The sequence below is a fragment of the Thermothelomyces thermophilus genome, chromosome 5, assembly GCF_000226095.1.
Source record: "Thermothelomyces thermophilus ATCC 42464 chromosome 5, complete sequence".
NCBI lineage: Eukaryota > Fungi > Ascomycota > Sordariomycetes > Sordariales > Chaetomiaceae > Thermothelomyces > Thermothelomyces thermophilus.
Window position 1 is genome coordinate 2,517,350 of NC_016476.1, and position 12,516 is coordinate 2,529,865.

General features: G+C 56.0%; 5 protein-coding genes across 5 annotated transcripts; 3 read left to right on the plus strand and 2 right to left on the minus strand.

Moving 5' to 3' along the window:
* The first annotated feature begins 1,454 nt into the window (after positions 1 to 1,454).
* On the plus strand, positions 1,455 to 4,619 carry MYCTH_2308744 (uncharacterized protein). Its single transcript, XM_003665183.1, has 5 exons — positions 1,455 to 1,758; positions 1,821 to 2,952; positions 3,003 to 3,464; positions 3,522 to 3,625; positions 3,678 to 4,619. Exons 1-5 carry the CDS (start codon positions 1,624 to 1,626, stop codon positions 3,996 to 3,998), a joined length of 2,154 nt encoding a protein of 717 aa, XP_003665231.1. The 5' UTR covers positions 1,455 to 1,623; the 3' UTR covers positions 3,999 to 4,619.
* Positions 4,620 to 4,865: 246 nt separating this feature from the next.
* On the plus strand, positions 4,866 to 6,492 carry MYCTH_2308748 (uncharacterized protein). Its single transcript, XM_003665184.1, has 3 exons — positions 4,866 to 5,040; positions 5,098 to 5,963; positions 6,049 to 6,492. Exons 1-3 carry the CDS (start codon positions 4,983 to 4,985, stop codon positions 6,271 to 6,273), a joined length of 1,149 nt encoding a protein of 382 aa, XP_003665232.1. The 5' UTR covers positions 4,866 to 4,982; the 3' UTR covers positions 6,274 to 6,492.
* A 271-nt stretch (positions 6,493 to 6,763) lies between these two features.
* MYCTH_2144795 (uncharacterized protein) lies at positions 6,764 to 7,508 on the minus strand (the record flags this gene model as incomplete). The annotated part of the gene is made up of 1 exon (XM_003665185.1): positions 6,764 to 7,508. The coding sequence occupies exon 1, from the start codon at positions 7,478 to 7,480 to the stop codon at positions 6,764 to 6,766; it is 717 nt and encodes a 238-aa protein (XP_003665233.1). The 5' UTR covers positions 7,481 to 7,508.
* Positions 7,509 to 7,803: 295 nt separating this feature from the next.
* Positions 7,804 to 9,991, plus strand: MYCTH_2315941 (uncharacterized protein). Its single transcript, XM_003665186.1, has 4 exons — positions 7,804 to 7,910; positions 8,008 to 8,360; positions 8,420 to 8,792; positions 8,849 to 9,991. The coding sequence occupies exons 1-4, from the start codon at positions 7,883 to 7,885 to the stop codon at positions 9,652 to 9,654; spliced, it is 1,560 nt and encodes a 519-aa protein (XP_003665234.1). The 5' UTR covers positions 7,804 to 7,882; the 3' UTR covers positions 9,655 to 9,991.
* A 487-nt stretch (positions 9,992 to 10,478) lies between these two features.
* Positions 10,479 to 11,966, minus strand: MYCTH_112204 (mitochondrial ATP synthase protein 9). The gene is made up of 3 exons (XM_003665187.1): positions 11,765 to 11,966; positions 11,334 to 11,674; positions 10,479 to 11,266 (listed from the first exon to the last, which is right to left on the minus strand). The coding sequence occupies exons 1-3, from the start codon at positions 11,874 to 11,876 to the stop codon at positions 11,261 to 11,263; spliced, it is 459 nt and encodes a 152-aa protein (XP_003665235.1). The 5' UTR covers positions 11,877 to 11,966; the 3' UTR covers positions 10,479 to 11,260.
* Between the last annotated feature and the right edge of the window lie 550 nt (positions 11,967 to 12,516).

The following is a 12,516-nucleotide window of genomic DNA, read 5'->3' on the forward strand; positions in this document are numbered from 1 at the left end:
GAAGAAACACTTACACTCATTGCTTGCGCAGCTCTAATTAAGCAAGCAGTAAGTGAGCGTCATGACTGGTCCGCGGTTTGCCCTAAGCAATCCCGTCTACAAAGCTCTGTGTACGTAAATTGCTTGAATTGGTAGATTGCATTGCGAACTCGTCTACTAGCTCAGATGCCTCTTGGTTATATGTATTGTCAATTAATGCAACGGGCAACATAATCAAACCAATTGGTTCGTTCAGTTAGGAAGGCGGCCATCAGGCTAGCCGAGGAGTATCTTGGTTCGAGAGGCCGACACCTCACCTTAGTCACGAATGTTTGTAGAATATGTAGTCACGAATGTTTGTAGAATATGTGCTAGAACTATTATGAGTAAATTGTCATCGTTTCTAGGCATTTCTTCCAACAGGGCCACCGCCCCCATAGAGGAGGAAACCAAGAGGTCATTGATATACTTACAGCCATTCCTCCCAGGAACACAAGAGCAAGTCTGCTGGTAGTTTGCAGGATGAGGCGTGCAGCCAATTGAATGAAGGAGATGTCCCTCGTATTCTTCACTGGTCTCTGAGCTCTACCTGTTGTTGCCGTGCTACATTTCTCCTCATGCCAGGCATGGATGCGCCTTTGGCCTCCTAGATCTGCAGGATGTAGGTTCGAGCAATTTCAGCCTTTCCGCAGTCCAAGCTAGGATGCCAAAGCCACTTATTAAGTAATACCCAAGTTCTTCATCGAATCCAGGGCTTCGGCTACCAGTACTCCCGAATAGGCAATACACTACCGTAAGGTACGGAGTACTACCATCATTTATACCATGTTTTTACGAGAGTGCAGTGGGCCAGTGAACATCCTACTTAGTACGTAGGACCCACCCACCAATCTCCACAAACTCCGGATTCGCACGCTAAGTGGAATTCAAGGTTCTGGACCTCGGGGTTTCAATTCCCCTTTCACACTTGGATACTGTGAAACGCAAGTGTTAGACCACGGTCGAGCTCACCCTCGCTGCTCGATATACCTGCGCCGACGCCGAAACGTGGGTTCACCAACAGTCGCGCCGGCATTTCGTCCCCAACCATCGGATCGCCTCAGCCTCTGCCCGGAATGCTCTGGCCATAGCCCACAGCGCGATTCTATGCACCCCTTCTCCATCTTGACTCTTGGCATCTTTGTAGCTGGCTACATCACCGCTCGATGGGACCTCGTCACCCGTCTCTATGAGCTTGCCATTTTCGCCTGGAACTACGGAGTGGTCGTAAGCAACGGCCCCCCTCCCCCTCCCCCCTCCCCACCTGGCGGCGACGCTGCTTCTGCGTTTCTGCGCCGAACGCCTTTCTGCGCCGAACGCCGATCGAATTCTGACGAAGCCTTCTCTTGTGCAGACACGCGCCGCCAAGGGCTTTGTCGTGCTCAGCCTGGTTTTCCTCAGCATATTTCTCCCGGTGGAGCGGCTTGCGACGCGAGAGGGGGACCTGGTACGACACTGCATTTCACGCGCCTTGGTCAAGCTTCCAGTTAGAGCTGACTGCCCGTTTCAGCATCCGCGCTCGACTTCATCCGGCATCTCGGCCAGGGAGCAACTCAGACGGCGGGGTTCTTTTTAGCTGATTCGACTGCGCTCTTGCTGTCGGACATGCCAGATAATGATGGTCTGATGCGCGTGTTTTGGCCGGCCGATCTGCCGCGGTCGGACCTGAAGGGCGTGGTAGTGGGGTGGAGGAACTCGGCTCTGGACGTATTTGTGCTGGCCATCCTGGAAGAGGTCGAGGTGTGTGCGCGTAGGCGAACATTGAGGACAGTGGAGGGTGAGATTGCTGACTCAACCCCTAGCTTCGGAATGTCGAATTCGCCCTCAAGATTGGCACGCTCCTCCGCAACGCTCCCCATCCCGTAAGCCGCATCTACGAGCTGTGCGGCCAGACATCGATATGCGTCCTCGGCCTGTCCAACACCCCAGACTCGGTCGAGATTGATCCGTCATGGATACGCGTCACGGTCGGGCCCAAGCGCCGTGTCCCTGCCATCACATGTCCGCGAGCCTCGAGCATTCAGCTGATCCTCTTTGAGAGACCGAATCCCACTAGAATGCAATATATTTCCCTAAACCCAATCGAGTTGGCTCTTGACGACAAGCACGATAGTTTCCGGCAAGATGTGTCTGATGGAATTGAAGACGATGACGAGAAGGAGGAGCGCAGGAAGAAGGAGCAACAGAGACAGCTCGTCGAGAAGCTGAAGCAGCATTCAATCTTTAAGCGTGTGCCTTCCGAGAAAGAAAAGGCACTCGCCAAGATTGTGAACCAGATCAACTGGTCATGGGAGCTCGAGAAGCTGCTCCAGAAGAACGTTTCTCGCATTGGCACGCGCCCTAAGCGGAGTCTTAGTGTCTCCGAGAGGGTTGTTGAGTCAGCAACGACGGCGCGCGACATGATGGTGGTGTGGATGTGGGATCTTTTTACCGTCTACGTTTGGCCTGTCATCAAACGGGTCTTTGTCATGGGGCTATTGGCCCATCGGATCGCCGCCGAAATGCTCTTGCGGATCCTGGAATGGCGGGCGCAGCCAAGGTACGCCGCCCTGAAGGACATCTCTGCCACCGCTCAGCAGGTCGAGATTCGTCTGCAGCAGTTCTGCTACTGGCCGATGCAGTATGTCACTCTTCGGTTGAGGAAGAACGACTGGGAGAGCGTGACAACCAGCCACCCCGACTACATCCGCTTTTATAACAGCCTCTGGCTTGTGGCCAACGATGTGATCATCGGCATCGCTCTGGGGTCTTACATCATTGATAACGCCGGCTGGGTTGCTGAGGAGGTCAACCAGCTCCTCAGTCAGTACACGGTGGACGCGCTGCAGAGCAGCATCTCCTGGCTCATGGGATGGCCCGCCGGGTTGAAGCTGAACAATGAGCTAGGGGCATTCCTCGGCGACTTGTTTCTATGGGTCATTGATTATTGGTCAAGTAAGTCCCTCTCAGCGAGTCAGGAACAGGATATCGCTGACCAAAACCAGGCTTCATCGAGGCTCTTCGCCCATATCTGCCTCGCATCATCTGGTTCATAGGCTTCTCGAGCTTTGCCGGAGCAAGCATGCCGATAGCCTTGTTTTCGGACCTTCTCTCCATCCTGACGGTGCACATCTACTCTTTTTACCTAGCCTCGGCCCGAATCTACCACTGGCAGCTGAATATCCTGATATCGCTGTTCCACCTGTTCAGGGGCAAGAAGCACAACGTCCTCAGAAATCGGATCGACTCGTGCGATTACGATCTTGACCAGCTGCTCGTTGGCACCATCCTCTTCACTCTTCTCTTCTTTTTGCTACCGACTGTGGTGGTGTTTTACCTTAATTTTGCTATCGCACGCATGGTGATCATCTCGCTCAAGGCCGTCTTCGACACGATGCTGTCTTGCTTGAATCACTTCCCTCTTTTCGCGCTCATGCTTCGGATCAAGGATCCTGGGAGGCTTCCTGGTATGTACCTGTGTTACAAGGCCGTTTGTTCGGGTTAGTAGGCTTACTCGACGGCAGGCGGGATCCGGTTTGAGCTTCGAGATACCCAAGACTTCAGATCACCCATTACTATTAACTCGCCCACACAAAAGCTGCCTTCGACTTCAGTAATATACCTAAAAGTGAGCTACTCCTGACCTATCGTCCAACGTTCACCGAACTGACCGCAGGCAGTCCGTTCCCCTGAAATTCAAGGCCATGTTCCACCAATACTTTCAAATGGGACAGCGGATCCGCAAACACTATCTCTCGCCGCGGGTGTTGCTCTGTCTTCTCACCGGAAAGTTTGTCCCGCCGCTGAACCGCAAGAACCTGTACAGCCTCCAGTACAGCATGCTACCGGCGCGGAGAGCGGGTGTTATGGAGATGTGGAACGCGGTCAATTCGCTGCCGGAGTCCAAGAAGCGGGGGGCGCCGGTGCATGTGCCAATCCTGGCGAACGGGAAAACGTTCCCCAGCAATTATGGCGGGGGGAGGTCACGAGGTTATGGGTAGAGCCGGTAAACACGGTTATTTACATCGCACTAGAACGTAATAAATGGGCGAAGGCATTGCTCTGATCAGAGGAAACCTCCTGAGTGGTGAATGGTCGCTTCTGCTGTAGTTCTGCCAGTCCAACAATCTTAGAGGGAAAAAAAAAAAAGGGAGGGGGAGGTTAAACTCAGATAACAACTGATCCTGTTGCCCCTTGGGCACCTGTAGCTGGCAAGCGATCGGCTGAGGAGCTCCAAGTTATATTTCGGTTGTTCTCAACAAGACTGAAGAGCTTAGGTACGACTGCCGGGCAATGAGCTAACAAACTCACCATACCTGCCACTTTTCCTCACGTTATGGCTAACATACGCAGCATTTGTATGAGAGAGGCCGGTACCTTATGCAATTCACCGATGTAGAAATCTTGCGTTACCTAGGTACCTAGGTACCTATGCAGCGCAGCGGACCTTGGGGAAGCAGCATCTCAGCTCCACAAACGGAAGAAGCACGCGCAACCATCAAACCCCTTCCTTTTCGTCTCGTGTGCTCAATCTCCAAAAATCAGAACGCGTTCGCCCGCGTCTAGATCATGGCTGGACCTGGGACTAGCTTGACCCCGCGATCTCTCATCTAGTGGCCCCACTATATACTCTTCTGCTGCACCTTTAATGCAACTCTAAAGACTCCAGCTACATACACAGCAAACGACGAAACAATCGTGAGATTTCCATCTATAGATGCCCTGATTTCTGTAAGGTTGGATGTTGCCACATCCTAGCTCCTTACGCGCCCAAGAGTGAATTTCAGCGTTGGCGAAGTTTAGGGCGCTTCTCCTCACGGGCGCCAAGCTCGCACTTGTAAGTGGGAATATCCCTTTTTCTCCCAACAATAATGGGATCTTTCCTTCTCCTTGTGTGATATTCGGCATGTTGCTAAACAGCAATAATCATTCAGTCATTTTTTCGGCACCTGAACCCTTCCTCCCCGATTTACAGTCTCTTCAAAATGAGTTCACAGGACCCCAAGGAACGCTTCTACCGCCAGTTCCAGACTTCAGTCACGAGTAAGTTCTGGGCATCTAGCTCCTTGATTCAGCGTCTCTAAACAAGTACACACCAAGCCATCCATGAGCAGATCAACCAGCTCTCTTCCTTTGCCAGCGTCGGCCCTGAGCGCCAGGATGCTGTCGACCACATTCTGGGTGGCCTTTCCCACCTCTCCAAGGAGGTAGCCGATGCCACTGAATTCATCCCAGCCCATGATCTGCGGATCTACTCCGACACCGTGAAGTCGCTCAAGGACCAGCTCAATGAGGCGCAGGCTAAGTTGATGCCCAAGAACCGCTTCCAGTTCAGGAAGCGGCCCGAGAACAGCGACGCTGCCACGGCGAAGCCTGACACTCGTCGCCTGGACCTGACCGCCAACACCAGATCGTCCACGGATGTCGCATCCGCACAGACGGAAGCTAAGGACACCATCGGCGCGCTCCCGGCTTCCTCGTCGCTGCCGACCAGCAGCAAGAACTACAACGCCGAGATCTCTCGCGACGACGCCACAGCTAAGGGCGTAGGCGTTCGCAAGCCGTCCTTCTCGGCGGCCCGCGACGTCCACCTGTCCGACCACATCCGCGTGCACATCACCCTGCCAGCCTCGGCCTCTCGTGCCACCTCCTCCGGCACTCTGACGGACCTGCATCAGTGTGTCGTCGACATGACCCTGCCCACATCGAGCAGCACCACCGGCAGCGGGCCCGGTACCCCCTTCGCCAGCCTGACCCTCAAGGACATCCGGAGCAGCGCCATCGTTGCCGGCCACGTCAACGGGCCGGTCCACGTCACGGGCGTGCGCGACAGCGTGGTCATGGTCATTGCGCGCCAGGTGCGCATCCACGAGTGCCGCAATGTCGTCTTCTATCTGCATTGCGTGAGCAGGCCGATTGTGGAAGACTGCACGGGTGTGCAGTTCGCGAAAGCACCCGAGATCTTTGTAAGCTTTGCTTCTCCCTCCCCCCTTTTGTTTTCGTTCCAATTTGAAAGCGATGGCTGTGCTAACATGGCGTGCGTCTGTGTAGCTGACGGAGAAGGAGAAGAAGGAGGCCAACCTATACGACCAGGTTGACGACTTCAAGTGGCTCAAGACGTTCAGCTCACCCAACTGGAGCCTGCTGCCTGACGACCAAGTCGTGCCGGAGGATGTTTGGAAAAAGGCCCTCGATGGCAAGCCCGGTACGCTCATTGACGATACGCTCCGCATGCTGGGCGTTGAGAAGGGTCTCGGCGCTGGGAAGGAGACCTAAGGAGCGGGGATTTGGTGGGAAGAGATGCCTCGTCGGGAAGTCGTTTATACCGGGGAAGGTGGTGTGTGCTTTGCTCCCTCTAAGGGAGAGAGACGTTTGGTCAAGAGCTCGGCGTAGCTTTCGTACACAATCAACCATGATTTCTCGCACCGGCTGTCTCTCAGGCCGTCTTAGTTACTGCTGCCTGTCTTATCCCAGCATTTTGTCAAGGCCATCATCTAACATCTCGAGTCATAGATACCCAACACCGACACGTGGGGTGTTTACCGCACGCCCCTCCCCTTTGCGGAATGAATCAGAGGTTTTTTTTTTTTTTTTTAATTCGGTCTCGGATAAACCAGTCAACGGACCACCAACTCCTAGAACGATGCTGCAGAATCAAGCTGGTATCAACCCGCCAATTGTAGCCCCAACGCCATGAATATGATCGCCTATGTCTTACCCATCCCCATTCCACACCGCACCCAGGGCCCTCTCTTAAAACTTGTCCTCACTCAACCATCCTCTCCCCCGCTCCGGCCTGCCCATTCCCATCCCCCTCCTTACCAGCGCCGCGACCGCCATCGTCGACGTCCACATCCCCCATGACAACGACCCCCTCGCTCTCCTCCCTCTTGGCCTTGACGAAGAGCAGCCCGTCCTCCTGCGTGCGCGCCAGCCGCGCTGCCTGGTTCGCCCGCCGCTCTTCCAGCGCCCGCGCCTCGGCCTCCTGCTGCGCCAGCGCCCGCCGCACGCCCCCCAGCATGCGCACCGCAGCCCGCGCCCGCTGGAGCTTGTGCTTGAGGTTGTCTGTCGCGAAGGGGAGGTCTTTGACGGAGAGCAGTTCCTTGTCGCCGGACCCTGGGCCGGACCCGGTGGTAGTACTCTGTTGGTTCGGGTTCGGGTTCGGGTTTGCTGCTCCTGCTGTTGATGACGATGCGGCGGCGGCGGCGTTGGCGGCGTTGGCGGTGTTGCTGTTGGTTATGATATTGTTGGATGATGAGGGGTTCGGGGTCGGGACCGAGGTTGGGAGAGGTGTCGTGCCGGTTACGCCGCCTTGTGGCTTATTGCCGCCGCCGCCGGCGGAAGCTGCTGTCGCGCCTGTCGCATTGGCACCGCTGGGCGAGCTTGATTGCTGTGCGGCGCGCAGGCGCGTGATGATTGAGGACAGCTCAGTTACCACGTCAACGGCATCGGGGGAGAGGCCCGCGGGAAGGTGTGTCGCCATTGTTACGGGGCATTCAGGAGAGCCGCGGAGAGATCCTATGCTGAGTAACTAACAAGATGCCCGCCCCCCCCCCCCCGCAAAAGATAAGACGCGTTCCTGCTGTTGGTGGGTTGGATGTCGGGTTTTGGGTGGGGACCGGAGGCAGCACCACCACTGATCGCTCTGTTATTAGCGGCGCGCTAAGCTGGTTTAAGGCAAAAACCGTTCGATGCGGTACGTCAGGTGGGGGGACTTTCCAGGAACACAGGCCCGACCTACCCCGCCATCCCGTCTCAACAAGTCTGGTCAACTTTTTTCCCTACCTATCTCGGCTGACTTCCTCAGCCGCACCGTTTTAACTGCCACGGATTTTTTCACGTCATATCAAACAAACCCCGAGACAAGGCTCCCCACAAGACAACAATGGCTCCCGAACACAAGGCCTGCCTGAGTACGTCCCGCCGCCCAGACTACGTCCTGTTCGCATGTTACGTCCTGATATACCTCGAGGCGGGATGGCTGATCATGATGCTTCTGCGGTCCTCTAGTCGTGATTGACGGCTGGGGTATTCCATCCGAGGATTCGCCCAAGGATGGCGACGCCATCGCCGCCGCCGAGACCCCCGTCATGGACGAGTTCTCTAAGAGCGCCACCGGCTACACCGAACTCGAGGCCTCGTCGCTCGCTGTCGGCCTCCCAGAGGGCCTAATGGGCAACTCCGAAGTCGGACATCTCAACATTGGAGCCGGCCGCGTCGTCTGGCAAGATGTTGTTCGCATCGACCAATCCGTCAAGAAGGGCGAGTTTAGCAGCAACGATGTAGTCAAGAAGGTCCTAGAGGCGTCCAAGAACACCAACGGGCGCCTTCACCTCTGCGGTCTCGTTTCCCATGGTGGTGTGGTCAGTACCTGGATACCTGTGACGTCGCCAGAGTTCTTAAGAATGCTGACTGCCCGTAGCACTCGAAGCAAACCCATCTCTACGCCCTCCTCAGGGCTGCTAAGGAGGTCGGCGTTCCCAAGGTCTTCATCCACTTCTTCGGAGATGGCCGCGACACCGACCCCAAGTCCGGCGCTGGATACATGGAAGAGCTGTTGTCTACGATCAACGAGATTGGCACTGGACAGATCGCTACCGTCGTCGGCCGGTATTACGCCATGGACCGCGACAAGAGGTGGGAGAGAAACGAGGTTGCGCTCCAGGGCATGGTCCTAGGCGAGGGCGAGCAGAGCGATGATCCGGTCAAGACGGTCAGGGAGCGCTATGAGAAGGGCGAAACAGACGAGTTCCTCAAGCCCATTATTGTCGGCGGCGATGAGGCGCGCATCAAGGGTGAGCGCCCCGTCTTGGCTTAGCATGGCGAGTCGAGATGCTGACTATTTATCCAGACGGTGACAACGTCTTCTTCTTCAACTACCGGTCCGACCGTGTTCGGCAGATCACCCAGCTCCTGGGCGATGTTGACCGCTCGCCTTTGCCCGATTTCCCCTACCCCAAAGTTAATCTGGTCACCATGACACAGTACAAGCTCGACTACCCGTTCGAGATTGCTTTCAAGCCCCAGCACATGGGCAACGTCTTGGCCGAGTGGCTTGGCAAGCAGGGCGTGGAACAAGTCCATGTCGCCGAGACCGAGAAGTACGCTCACGTCACCTTTTTCTTCAACGGCGGTGTCGAGAAGGTCTTCCCGCTCGAGACGCGTGACGAGTCGCAGGACTTGGTGCCCTCGAACAAGAGCGTCCCAACGTACGACAAGGCCCCCGAGATGAGTGCCGATGGAGTCGCCGAGCAGGTGTGCAAGCGGTTGTCGGAGGGGAGGTTCCCCTTCGTCATGAACAACTTTGCCCCTCCGGACATGGTTGGCCACACTGGTGTCTACGAGGCTGCCATCGTCGGTTGCGCTGCGACTGACAAGGCAATTGGCAAGATTTACGAGAGCTGCAAGAAGAATGGTTACATCCTCTTCATCACTGCCGATCACGGTAATGCCGAGGAGATGAAGTTCCCTGACGGCAAGCCCAAGACCTCGCACACCACCAACAAGGTCCCTTTCATCATGGCCAATGCTCCTGAAGGCTGGAGTCTGAAGAAGGAAGGCGGCGTCCTCGGAGACGTGGCCCCGACTGTCCTTACTGCCATGGGTCTGCCCGTGCCTGAGGAGATGACGGGCACAAACCTGCTCGTCAAGGCATAAATAAGCTTGGGAGAGCTGGACGGGAGATGGCTACGACGGCAAAGAAGAGATTCGAACATACATCCTACACCTAGATGATAGACGCTCGGCAATAGACCGCAGGAAAGGTACCCCGCACAACCCGATCTGATACACTCAGCAAATGATCGTCCCGAGTCCTCGGCGTGCTCGGTGTGGTACTAGCGCTGATCCCAGCAGCGTCAGCAGGCTGCGAGGTGTTCCAAGAAATTGCCGCCGCGCAAAGTGTACCACACATATGTTCTCCGTAGCGTGTACTTCCCCCGTCGACTTCGCCTTTGGACGTCCTCGTTCCATGGGCAACGATTTGGAGACCTCCATTACCAAAAGGTTCCATTGCTACCCTCGGGTCTCAAAAGTTCCTTGTTCGCCTCCTTAGCCAGGCTGCAACTCAGTGTAACACAGAGGCGCACGGTGGTAGTGACACCCTCCGCATGCCACCCTCCCCAGGTTTGAAATGCGGGGGATGACCGAAACCATGCAGGATGCTGGTTCCGAAAAGAACCTTCTCAAAGTATCCTGCCCGCATTCCTTCGCAGCACAGATACCTTGACATGGACAAATCACCTGACACCCCGAGTCGCACTTCCTTGCCTATTGCATGAGAGCCGTGAGGGGAAGATCGAAAAGGGAAACAGCGGCTCGGGAAAAGGGCGACCCCAATGCTGGAAATAACCCAAAGGGAAAAGGGCGCGCACGCAGTCGCAACAAATAAGAGGACGGCTCCCGGCAATTATCCAACTTCAACCAATTCTCCTCCTCTTCCCCCATTTCCTCTTGTTTTTGAGCGTGGTACACATGCAGACATCTTCGATGACAACGACAGCACCAACAATCCGCATGAACAACGGACACGCGATGTCAACAATTTGATGTGCCTCGAGTACTAGCGCCCATGGTTAACGGGGAGACGCTTGCAGCGGCCCAAGTGGGCTCGCGGTGGAGCAAACAATCGCGGACCACGTTTCCACCGGGAGACTCGCGTGCCAGAGTGGAGCAGCAGTCGGTGAAGTGGTCGAAACCTCCCAAAGTTAGGTTTGGGTTCTTCGCCTTTCTTTGCTCATCTCTTCATACAGACTGCGTCCCCTGCCACCACCCATTCTTTTCTTTTCTGTTGACATCTCAGCAAGGCGTATGCCACTGCCAGTGCAGGAGTCAGAGCAGGTGAATGAGCTCAACAGAACGTCCCGGCGGGCTTCGACATGGTGCACCTGGAAGGGAGTTTCTGAGACAAAAGTGAAATTTTTGTGATGGAGTTTCCCCCAGTAAACCCGGAGGGAAGAATCGCCGTGGGTAATGTACAAGGTTATGTCGGCAGTGCCGACAGCAAGACGGTCGGATCGCCCTGGAAGTTCTCCCCGATCTAGGTCTATATGGCCCCATCTATGTTGATGCGATTCCCCGCCATTATCCCATGCACACTTCCGTCCGTTTCATCAGTCCACGCGATGCGATCAAGTCGCAGAGACCTATGAACCTCTCGTACACACCAACCCTCCGATCTCGTCCCCACGTCCCCATTATGTACAGGCAATCGACCGCTCCGAGCGAGGTATCGACGCCGATCCCATTCGATAGAGGGATGCGTTTAGGTCTGGTCGACGGTTAAAATTGCGATTCAGGATCCGCTGGAAGCTTGTTGCTCTACGGATAATACTTACGAACTTGGCCATGAGGGCAACCATGAGGTCGAAAAGACCGATGGCTTCGACGAAGGCGAAACCCAGAATGGCGTACGAGAAGAGCTGGCCACGGAGGGCAGGGTTGCGGGCGACGCCGTTCAGGAGGGCGGCGAAGACGAGACCGATACCGATACCGGCACCAGTCAGACCGATGGCGGCAGAGCCCATACCAATGTTCTTGGAGACCTCAACCATGGCCTGGGCAATCTCGGAGGAGTAGGCACGGCGCTGGACAGCGAAGGCCTGGCGGGTGGTGGCGTTGATGATGGACGACATCTGCTGACGCTTGACGGCCTGGAGAGGAGAGGACTTGCTGGCGACTGCGAACGCGCGAGAAAAGTCCCGTTAGATTGCTGGTCCGGATCATGATCGCCACGGTGCTATAGCCGCGGCAGGCACGCCAAACTCACCAGTCAGGGTCCGCTTGCTGGTGTTGGCAAGCGAGACACGAGCGGCCGGGCGAGCGGCCTTGGTGGCCATCTGAGAGGCCAGTCTCGAGGCGAGCACACGGGTGGAGGCCATTGTGACTGATGGGAAGAGTAATGCAGAGAATGCAAAGACGGGTCGGGGAGGATTGGCGAGATGGTACTCTTGAAGGTTGAGGCAGAGGCGATGGCTCGACTGCTGAGTGGGAGAGAGAAAAAGAGGAGGAAGGGAAGAGCGAAAGTGAAAAACAGGTGGTCAGCTGGGGAAGCGGAACCTCGGGCTGGTCCGGGCAACGGGCTCGAGCAGCACAACCAAGGGACGTGAGTGGCCAATTCGATGCTCGCTGGCGCAAAACTCTCCACTTGGAGCTCACGGTGGGTCACGGCTCCAAGCTGGGACAACAGTCGCGGGAGAGGGAAAAATTTGCTGCGGCACTTTAGGAAATGGTCGGGCAATCTCGGACGCGGCGCGCACAGGAAACCGTGGTCGATCGACCCCCCGTGGCTGAGCCGCTCTTTTCGGCCTGCTTCCTCCAGCAACAACTTCGATTCTCAGCCTCAATTGCTCCTGGTGGACACAAAATACGTGGGCCCCAACAATGGTGGAAGCCATCGCTGTTCCGTTTAGCGCTCCTTGGGAGCTCCTGGGGCTTTGGATCTGGCGGGCAAACTGAACATTGGCCTGTTGTTGGGCGTCGCCGAAAATTTTCAAACCGGGTGTGAAGTCTCACGCAATG

What these genes read in the sequence shown, in the direction of transcription:
- MYCTH_2308744 (XM_003665183.1), top strand. Translation starts at nt 1,624, where the DNA reads ATGCCAGATAATGATGGTCTGATGCGCGTGTTTTGGCCGGCCGATCTG. An exon ending in GGATCCTGGGAGGCTTCCTG is followed by an intron (nt 3,465 to 3,521) that starts GTATGTACCTGT and finishes ACTCGACGGCAG; the next exon opens with GCGGGATCCGGTTTGAGCTT. An exon ending in CTTCAGTAATATACCTAAAA is followed by an intron (nt 3,626 to 3,677) that starts GTGAGCTACTCC and finishes GACCGCAGGCAG; the next exon opens with TCCGTTCCCCTGAAATTCAA.
- MYCTH_2308748 (XM_003665184.1), top strand. Translation starts at nt 4,983, where the DNA reads ATGAGTTCACAGGACCCCAAGGAACGCTTCTACCGCCAGTTCCAGACT. An exon ending in GTTCCAGACTTCAGTCACGA is followed by an intron (nt 5,041 to 5,097) that starts GTAAGTTCTGGG and finishes GTACACACCAAG; the next exon opens with CCATCCATGAGCAGATCAAC. An exon ending in CGAAAGCACCCGAGATCTTT is followed by an intron (nt 5,964 to 6,048) that starts GTAAGCTTTGCT and finishes GCGTCTGTGTAG; the next exon opens with CTGACGGAGAAGGAGAAGAA.
- MYCTH_2315941 (XM_003665186.1), top strand. Translation starts at nt 7,883, where the DNA reads ATGGCTCCCGAACACAAGGCCTGCCTGA. An exon ending in TCGTTTCCCATGGTGGTGTG is followed by an intron (nt 8,361 to 8,419) that starts GTCAGTACCTGG and finishes GACTGCCCGTAG; the next exon opens with CACTCGAAGCAAACCCATCT. An exon ending in CGATGAGGCGCGCATCAAGG is followed by an intron (nt 8,793 to 8,848) that starts GTGAGCGCCCCG and finishes CTATTTATCCAG; the next exon opens with ACGGTGACAACGTCTTCTTC.
- MYCTH_112204 (XM_003665187.1), bottom strand. Translation starts at nt 11,876, where the DNA reads ATGGCCTCCACCCGTGTGCTCGCCTCGAGACTGGCCTCTCAGATGGCC. An exon ending in CAGCAAGCGGACCCTGACTG is followed by an intron (nt 11,675 to 11,764) that starts GTGAGTTTGGCG and finishes GCGCGTTCGCAG; the next exon opens with TCGCCAGCAAGTCCTCTCCT.